At 41.6% G+C, this 9,105-nt stretch overlaps 1 protein-coding gene across 1 annotated transcript; it reads left to right on the top strand.

Moving 5' to 3' along the window:
- Positions 1–3,262: 3,262 nt before the first annotated feature.
- Positions 3,263–5,120, top strand: LOC143858256 (uncharacterized). The gene is made up of 2 exons (XM_077368912.1): positions 3,263–4,374; positions 4,997–5,120. The coding sequence occupies exons 1-2, from the start codon at positions 3,263–3,265 to the stop codon at positions 5,118–5,120; spliced, it is 1,236 nt and encodes a 411-aa protein (XP_077225027.1).
- Positions 5,121–9,105: the final 3,985 nt, after the last annotated feature.

Genomic DNA, 9,105 nt, shown 5'->3' with positions numbered 1-9,105 from the left:
ATTTTTTTAAAAATGCATATGGCTTATTTTTACTAAAATACCCCTAAATAATACTAAAAATTTAGGAGAAAATAACCAAAAAAAAAGGGTTTTCATTTGATAAAATCGTGTGAAGGGGGGAGTGTTGTAAATGACCAAAGTAGAGTGACTTTGACGAGAATACCCTTCCTTACATACGTTTTTCTCTCTCCCTCTCCCTCTCTCTTTCTCCCTCTCTCTCCCCTATCAAATCAACTGAGAACTATGATGATTACTTTCAGCTGTTGGAAATATAAATTTCAGAAAACCAAAGCACTTTACCCACCCACCTCTCTCTCTCTCTCTCTCTCTCTCTCTCTCTCTCTCTCTCTCTCTCTCTCTCCGGCGGTCTTCTCCGGCGGTCTTCTCTACCTCTCTCGCCGGTGTTGTCTACCTCTCTCGCCGGTCTTCTCTACCTCTCTCGCCGGTCCTCTCTCTCCCCGCCACCGGCACAAAAGAGGTTGGTACCCCTCTTACTGTGACTTTATTTTTTTGAGATGGGTTTTTTTTTTTGGAAATGGCCTCACCGTGACTTTCTCCTTCACTTTTGTCAAAGATCAATGGTTAAAATCTAATAGAGTTTTGGAAAAAATGGTTTAAATCAATATTTGTGAAAAATCGTTTTTTAAAACCCTTAATATATTTTCTCATTTTTCAAAGATCAATGGTTTAAGAGATGGTTTAAAGCAATAGTTTGTCAGAAATATATTTTGAAACCCATAATCTGCATGGTTTAAACCACAAATTTGTAGAAAATCAATTGGAAAATTCATAATTTTTGCAAAATCAATGGTTTAAACCTACAGTTTGTAAGAAGTTGAGATATCATTGGTTTAAACACCTAATATTTTACAACTCAGTTGAGAAAACAGCTAATTTTTCAAATAATTTGTCACAGATTATTTGAACAATCAATTGTTTAAACCAATAATGTGTGAGATATCATTGGTTTAAACCACTAATATTTTATAACACAGTTGAGAAAACCTCTAAATTTTCAAATATCAATGGTTTAAATCAATAATTTCTCATAGATTATTGGTTTACAACCCTAAAGTTTGAACAATCAATTGTTTAAACCAATAATGTGTGAGATATCATTGGTTTAAACCACTAATATTTTATAACACAGTTGAGAAAACCTCTAAATTTTCAAATATCAATGGTTTAAATCAATAATTTCTCACAGATTATTGGTTTACAACCCTAAAGTTTGAACAATCAATTGTTTAAACCAATAATGTGTGAGATATCATTGGTTTAAACCACTAATATTTTATAACACAGTTGAGAAAACCTCTAAATTTTCAAATATCAATGGTTTAAATCATTAATTTCTCACAGATTATTGGTTTACAACCCTAAAGTTTGAACAATCAATTGTTTAAACCAATAATGTGTGAGATATCATTGGTTTAAACCACTAATATTTTATAACACAGTTGAGAAAACCTCTAAATTTTCAAATATCAATGGTTTAAATTAATAATTTCTCACAGATTATTGGTTTACAACCCTAAAGTTTGAGCAATCAATTGTTTAAACCAATAATGTGTGAGATATCATTGGTTTACACGCCTAATAATTTAGAACTCAGTTGAGAAAACCCCTCATTTTTCAAATATGAATGGTTTAAATCAATAATTCCTCACACATTATTTGTTTACACCCCATTCCATTGCTTCCTTTGTAGGGGCATAAACCACCATTCGACTGGTTCACTCCAAAGTACCATTCTATTGCATTGCACCAATACTAACCTCCCTTCCATGGAACGGTATGTAGTTCCCTTTCTATTCTCCTCTCTTTCAATTTTTAGCACATTTAAATTCCATTAAACAACTTCTAATCAGTGTTTAATTTTGTCTTTACAGGAAAGAGAAACGAAGGGCTTCTTTTGTCTTACACATCGACGGCACTCTAAAGGATGTGCTATCATTTGAATACGTGGGCGGCAAGATGTTGCCTCTTATTGTTGGTCGGAGAGCAAAATATAGAGATTTTGATAATCTAATTCATAGCAAAATTGGGACCAATAGAAGTGACGTTTCTCTATTTATAAAGTGTCGATATGTTTTCGACCCATCTCATATCATCTTATATGATATTCAAGATGACAACGACCTTGATCTAGTAATGATGCTCTTTGATAGTACGGTCATTAATACTGTGAGCCTATATGTAACTAAAGAGTTCAGATTCGGAGGGAACAATTCTCCGGAGCCTACGATTCCTTCCTCATTTGCAGAGGCTTCGAGGCCGAATATTAGTACTGTCCCCGTGGTTCCTGCATCACCGATTGTAACGGCCGTTGGTTGAAAAGAGAAAAGAACGCTTGGCGGTATTCATACCATACATCGGTAAATTATAGTATTGAACGTTGGGTGCGATTAATATTCATTCCTTTCATTTGTAAATCAATTACTTTAACTTTAATTGGCTACCGATCTGCAGGTATGAAGTGGACTTGAATAAGGATTTTGAAGATCCCACTTTGAATGAGACCGACGCAATTGAGACCGACTTTGAGAAAAGTCAACCAGGCATAAACGATTGGGACTTCTGTAGGGATTTTGGAGGTGATATTCATGCTATTGATTTGGTTCGACCGAACGATGGAAGTAATGACGACGATGAAGAGGACTTCGGTTATGATGAAGACGACTTCGGTTATGATGAAGAGGACTTCGGTGACGATGATGAATTGGGTCATGAGGAGGAGGATGAACCTAGTAATTATGTAGGCGATGCTTTGGGAAATACCAATATAAGGCAGCCGATGGAAGCAGATGAAATGGTTGTAGGGGGTGATGAAGTAAATGTGATCGTGGGACCTGAGGATTTCACGGTCGGGGCAATCTTCCCAAATCTTAAAGTCTTTCAGAAGAAAGTCACAGAGTACGCAATCCGGCATCGGTTTGTGTTTGTCCCACAAGAGACAAATCCCACAAAGTACAGCGTTAGATGCAAGGATCGTACATGCCCATGGCGTATCACAGGGACCACTTATACATATTATGTTAAGGTAAAAACATTTATCCCTCAGCACACATGCTCAAGCACAATGAAAGGGAACGATCATCCCATGGCCACAGCAAAGTGGGCTGCTGAGTGCTCTCTAGCCTTATTCGAAAGCCCAGAAGATGTTAGGGCTCCTATGATAAGACGGTACATCAAGGCCCACTGGAGTATAGCAATGTCGTATTGAAAAGCCCACATGGCAAAGATGATCATATAGGAAATTATGTGTGGGAATGCCGAAGCGTCATATCGCATCCTGCCTGCATATGCTGATGAGTTGGTAAGAAGGAATCCTGGCACAGTAGTGCAGTTGTGCCGAACTCGAGAGCTGCGGCCAAGAGGGGATGATACATTTGGGCGTTTCTTTTGGTCATTTGGCCCTAGCATTAGTGCGTTCAACCGAACAGTTAGGCCCCTCGCTCTAATTGATGGGACCCATCTGCGGGGGAAGTACAGGGGGACTCTACTAGCCGCAACTGCGATAGATGGCAACAATGGGTTATTCCCGCTGGCACTTGCAGTAGTCGAGGCCGAGACGTATGAAAGCTGGGTATGGTTTTTGCATTTGTTCCGTCAGAATTTCATTTCGGCAGGACGAGATGTCATCACGATTGGGTCTGACCGGATGAAGGGGTTGCCTAGAGCCGTAGCGGAAGCTCTCCCAGGGTCGTACCATTTCTATTGCATCCACCACCTCAGTGTCAACTTCCATGGAAAATTTAAGAGTGAAGATCTGCGAAAACCTTTTATGAATGCTGCATATTCCCTAAGGGAGGGTGCTTTTAAGGATGCGATGGAGAGTATTAAAACCATGAGTAAAAGCGTAGAGAAATGGATATCGGAGATTCCTAAACAAAATTGGGCCAGCTCTTATTTTGAAGGTTCTAGATATAACGTGCTGACAACTAACGCGGCTGAGAGCTTCAATGCACTTTTAAAGGGCGCAAGGGAGCTGCCTATTGCAGCACTTGTCGAACAGACAAGATGGAAACTATCTGACTTCTTTCAGTACCGTCAGAAGGCAGGTACGAAGTGGACGACTCGTTTGACCCCAAATGCGGAAGACTGGTTGGCCGAACAATGTATTCTAGCAGGTGCTTATATGGCGCACCAGTGTGGTTGGACCGTATATGAGGTGAAGTCCAAGTACCACGTTGATGAGGTGGACTTAGAAAAGAAAACATGTACGTGTCGTTTGTTTCAAACGATGGGAATGTCGTGCTCCCATGCAATAGCAGCCATGGGACTGGACCAACGAGACCCATACAGTTACTGCGGGGAATGGTATCATGCCGATACGTATCGGAGGACTTACGATGGAGCAATTTATCCCACGTTAGACCGATCGCAATGGCCGGAGTGTACCCATCCTTTGCCGTTGGTATTGCCGCCAAAATCAAGACGACAGCCAGGCCGACCGAAAAAAGTGAGAACGGAGAGAGGCATGCAAAGAGGAGTGCACCATAAGTGCGGTACTTGCGGTCAACTTGGACATAATAAGAGATCGTGCAAGAATCCGCCCATCGTAACTCCTCAGCCAAACGTGGTCTCAATCGGGCCTTCCGCACCAATGGAAAACTGGTATGTAATTTTTGAACTTCTGTTTACTCTTATATTATGATCCTCAATACAATCCGTGCCCCACCTTGAAACTATTCTACTAAATTGATTGCAGGCCCGTCCTATCCCGCCCGCCTCCGTTCTTTTAAGTAGGATTCTTTTGTTCTATTTTTCGGATCATTTGAATTGAAGGGACTTGGATTTCGTTGATAGAAACTGTTTCGAGGGTCGTCATCTAATGCTTTATCGAAAACTTCTGGTCTAAGGACCAATGAAGCACTGCGCAATTCAGAAGTTTGGATTCATCTGAAGATTATGAAGTTATATGGGAATGGCCTAGAATTATGTGTAGTCTATTTTTGAGAAATTTTACTGTTTGATACCCTATAATGTACAGCCTTCAATTTGTACCTAGAAAATGGTTGATTAATGAAGTTTGCAACACAGGTTTCATTTTAGATGCTACTTTCATGCCATTTGCAAATGGGGGCAATTATGAAGGCAAGTTTTGTTCTGCCTAAAATGGGTATCCTTGATCAAGCACACTCACTGTCAAAAAGTATAAAACTATATAAATATAAAGCTCCAAAAATATCCAACCATCATATAGCAGCTGTAGAAATATAAAGCTAATACAGCCCAAAACATCCAGAAAGAGACTCAGAATATAGCAAAGGAGTCGGACCAAAAAAATTGAGCCATCAGCAAATAACTGCATCCATCTACTGCTCTGGAGGAGGTGGTGGCGGATAAGAAGAGGAACTGCCCGGGTGCTTACTCGACGGACCACCGGTGAGGTACTGATAAAGGGTAGAGAACTGGGCGTCAACGTGAGTCGAGAGCGATTGGAAACGCGTAGACATCTCTGTGTCAACATGGGTAGTGAGCCGCTCAAACTGCATCGTCATAGATCGCTCAAGGGCCTCCTGCATGGCTGCGAAACCCTGAGACAAATCCGAAGAGGCATAGGGCGCCGCAGGGGCCTCAGTGTCCAGAGCGTCCTCGTCTTCTTCTTCATCAGGGTCTACGGCAACTTCTTCATCAGGGTCAACGACAACAACTTGATTCGCAAGTGCCATGCGCCGGAAGGTCCGATCATCAAAAGGAGCGGTGGGAGTGTCGGTTGCCTCACTCTCCAGAGTGATACCGAAGTGGCGAAATACACAGGTAAGGAGCATGCCATACGGCAGTGAGGCGCGGTGTCGAGAAAGAGTCTGGAACATAAAGCGAAAGATGATGTATGGTAGACAAAGCCGGCAACCCTCAAGGATGCAATATATGATGTATGCCTCAAGGGGTCGGATGGCATCGGTCATGCCACCGCGTGGGGTGAAGTTGTTGAACATGAAGTTATGAAGGATTTTGGCCACGGGTATGAGGTGAGAAGTTTGTACAAGCATGTTGGGCCGATAGTTCTTCGTAATTCGGCTAAACACAGTGTCGTGATCAAGATCTGGGAGGGAATGGATCCCATTGCTTGGCCAAAAGTAATGGTGAAAGCCGTCGGAACTAATTGCGAGAATCTCAGCAAGTTGATGAATATTGAGTTTGATGGGGGTGTTCTTGACACGAGATTCAATTCGGAAGTAAGAGGGAGTGATAGTGAGATTGGTATAGAAAAGACAAACTAACCGAGGGTAGACAAGCTCGTTGAGATGAAGAAATTTGGTCCACCCAACGGCATCAAATCGCGCTTGAAGGTCGAAATGGTGGAGAACGTCGGGCTCAATGAATCGGCCAGTGAGGATGCCCCGATTAACCACTTTTGGACATGTCTTCTTGGCTTGAACGGAGGAGAAGTATGAATCGGAAATAAACTCGGTTTCCCGAAGCGGAGCTTTAGCCTTCGCTCTCTTTCTTTATGGTTCTTCATTGTCTCGGCCGTCGGAGGAACGGCCAAAGTTAGGATTTTTCGTTCTAAGCATGGTTGGAAAATTAGGGTTTGAAGAAAAGGAAAGAAAAGAGAGAAAAAGAGGGATTTGAAGCCCTAAATGGAAAAATATGACGAAAGAAGGGGGGAGAAGGAAGAAAAACGGGTTGCATGTAGGATGGAGATGAGAGATTGGGGAAAAGAAGAGGAAGGGACACCTAAAAGATGGAAAAATGAGAGAAAGAGGAAAGGGTTTCAAGAAAAATGGTGTGGGTAGGGTTTAGGAGAGAAATGTAGGGTTTCGTAAGGAAGAAGAGGATCGAGGATGGAGGGAGTATGGATGGTGGATTTAGGGGAAAAAAATAAAAAACAAAGGAGGTTTTTGAGATGGAGGAGAAAAAGGGAGAAAGAAAAAATGAGAAAAAACGAGTCGGTCTACTCTTTATGCGCGCCTGGGCCGACTCGGAATTCCGCACAATACATTCGGAATTCCGACACATTTTTTTTATCATTTCGGTTACTGCGGAATTCCGCGTAACAAACTCAGAATTTCGGCCGCGGAATTCCGAGAAAATTCGCGGAATTCCGCAGTACAAAATTCGAATGTCGACGTTTGGGATATGGGTAATGCGGAATTCCGACAGTAATCGCGGAATTCGGAATTCCGATTATTTGTCGGAATTCTGTAGTAAGGTTCCCACGAATTTTTTTTTCCTTGTTTAATGTTTCCCCAAATTTCTCACTGATTATTGCGCACAATTTGTCATCTGATTTTTGGCCACGGAATTCTGGGTTCAAAACTGATTATTGGTCACAAATTTATTACCGACTGAAGTAATCAACTTTCGGCTTACATTGGATCTCAAAATCTAAAACAAATTTATAGAGTAAAAACCATCATCCATGTATTTGATAAGATCCACATATAGAACAACAGAGATGTTTTCGTGTTGGAATGTGTACCACTTACATATCCGTGTAAAGCCTATCTTATTTACAACAGCATTTTCTGGTGGTTGGTAGAAAAAGACAAACCAAATACAATGTTGATATAAAAAATGATTCGGAATTCTTCTGAGCCTTTACTCACATATAAACATTACAAGGATATTTTTTCTTACAAGCCTACATTTCAAATGGAATTCAACCTCGCCAAGCCTGCCTGTTCATGAACTCCTACAAGTTCAGAACCGTGCCACACCGGCCTTCTAAGAAATCCTCAAACAATTGTCGTCTCATCAGCGCTATATCTGCCTGACTGAACTCAGGCGGAACGTCACGTGCGAGGCAGTCCATCTCCTTAGGCATAAACAGCCCGCAATCATTGCTGCAAAACAACAACACATCATCGACCACGCTCTTCCACAATAAATTTAAACTTCCAAACTGATTTTAAGTGAACTTTATTACCTGTTGAGTTGTAAGGGCCTCTTCTCGACTTCCACCACTCTAAACTTGCTTACATCGAAGTCCCACATACTTATGTATAGCCGTTCAAGGTATCGTATCTATAAAACAATCCATACAAGCTAAGGATTTTATATACATTGAAATATAACCAAGGAAAGTGGGACCCGAACTCACCAATGGTACAACATCTCTATAGTAGATCTGCTCTCGCAAGGAGTTGAAGATGTAGAACTTCTCATCCACCATATCGAGGACCAGGAGAATCCAATGGTCAGGGACATGCAGCGGGAATAAGACTCTTTTTAGGGTATCCGGCGGGTAGTCGTTTAATCGTTTCACATACTTCATAAGACTATCTCCGCCAGTGTAGTCTTTGCTAGTTAGACAATCCTAAAAACATAATACAAGAGAAGTTAATGAAGTGACGAAAACAAATTCAAACCTTGTGAACAACCACCTATAAAAAATAACTTGTGATTGGGAATGAAAAACTATCTATTCTTACATAGAGGAAGGTAGTAATGACCACACAGGCTCTTTCTCCAGGCTTTCTTTTATTTTCGTCCCGAACGTTTAGATATTCGGTGTATACATTCATAATCTACGTAAAATAACATATAGAGATTTGAGACAAATATCGATGGTGAAAGAATTCAGCTGTAGTATAAATAACCAAATTATTTACCGGAGAACTTAACCACTCAATGGGGTTGTTAAGGATAAGCAAGTCCTCGGCATACAGGAAGTCGCCGTTAACCTGTATAACTCGTTCGCTGCAAAACACCTGATAGTTTAGGATTTACAAAGGCTAGATAACTATATTGGAAAAGGGCTTCAATCCAATTTACCTTGGGGGAAGCGCAAGAAGCTTTGGGAGCAACCGATGGCATTGCGGGTCTGCCACCAGCAATGCTTTATCATTGACCTTCTTAGTCCCGAAAGCCGTATACGGCGAAGTAGTGTATTTAGAGGGTTTACTTTTCCTCAAACGCAGCCTCACTCATCTCTCAATACTCCAAATCACTTTTGCAACAGGTTTCAGTGGACTGTCGGGGATGGAAATCACATTCCGTTTTATTTCCTCCTCCAACGAATCCTGGCTGGGGATGACTACCACCCCTCCGTCATCCCCTCCCATCATCTCCCCCTTTCCTTCATCCTGCGATTCGGCCACCCCTCCGTCATCCCCTCCCATCATCTCCCCCTTTCCTTCATCCTGCGATTCG

Source organism: Tasmannia lanceolata, unplaced genomic scaffold (assembly GCF_043159265.1).
Source record: "Tasmannia lanceolata isolate RefF3 unplaced genomic scaffold, GAP_Taslan_0.1 ptg000025l, whole genome shotgun sequence".
In the NCBI taxonomy this organism is placed as follows: domain Eukaryota; kingdom Viridiplantae; phylum Streptophyta; class Magnoliopsida; order Canellales; family Winteraceae; genus Tasmannia; species Tasmannia lanceolata.
Note: the sequence above shows the minus strand (reverse complement) of the source record. Positions and strands in the feature narration are given on the sequence as shown.

Excerpts from the sequence above, each read along its gene's own strand:
- LOC143858256 (XM_077368912.1), top strand. The coding sequence starts at position 3,263 with ATGTGTGGGAATGCCGAAGCGTCATATCGCATCCTGCCTGCATATGCT. Across the intron at positions 4,375-4,996 it reads GATGGAGCAATTTATCCCAC|CCTTCAATTTGTACCTAGAA; the intron begins GTTAGACCGATC and ends TATAATGTACAG.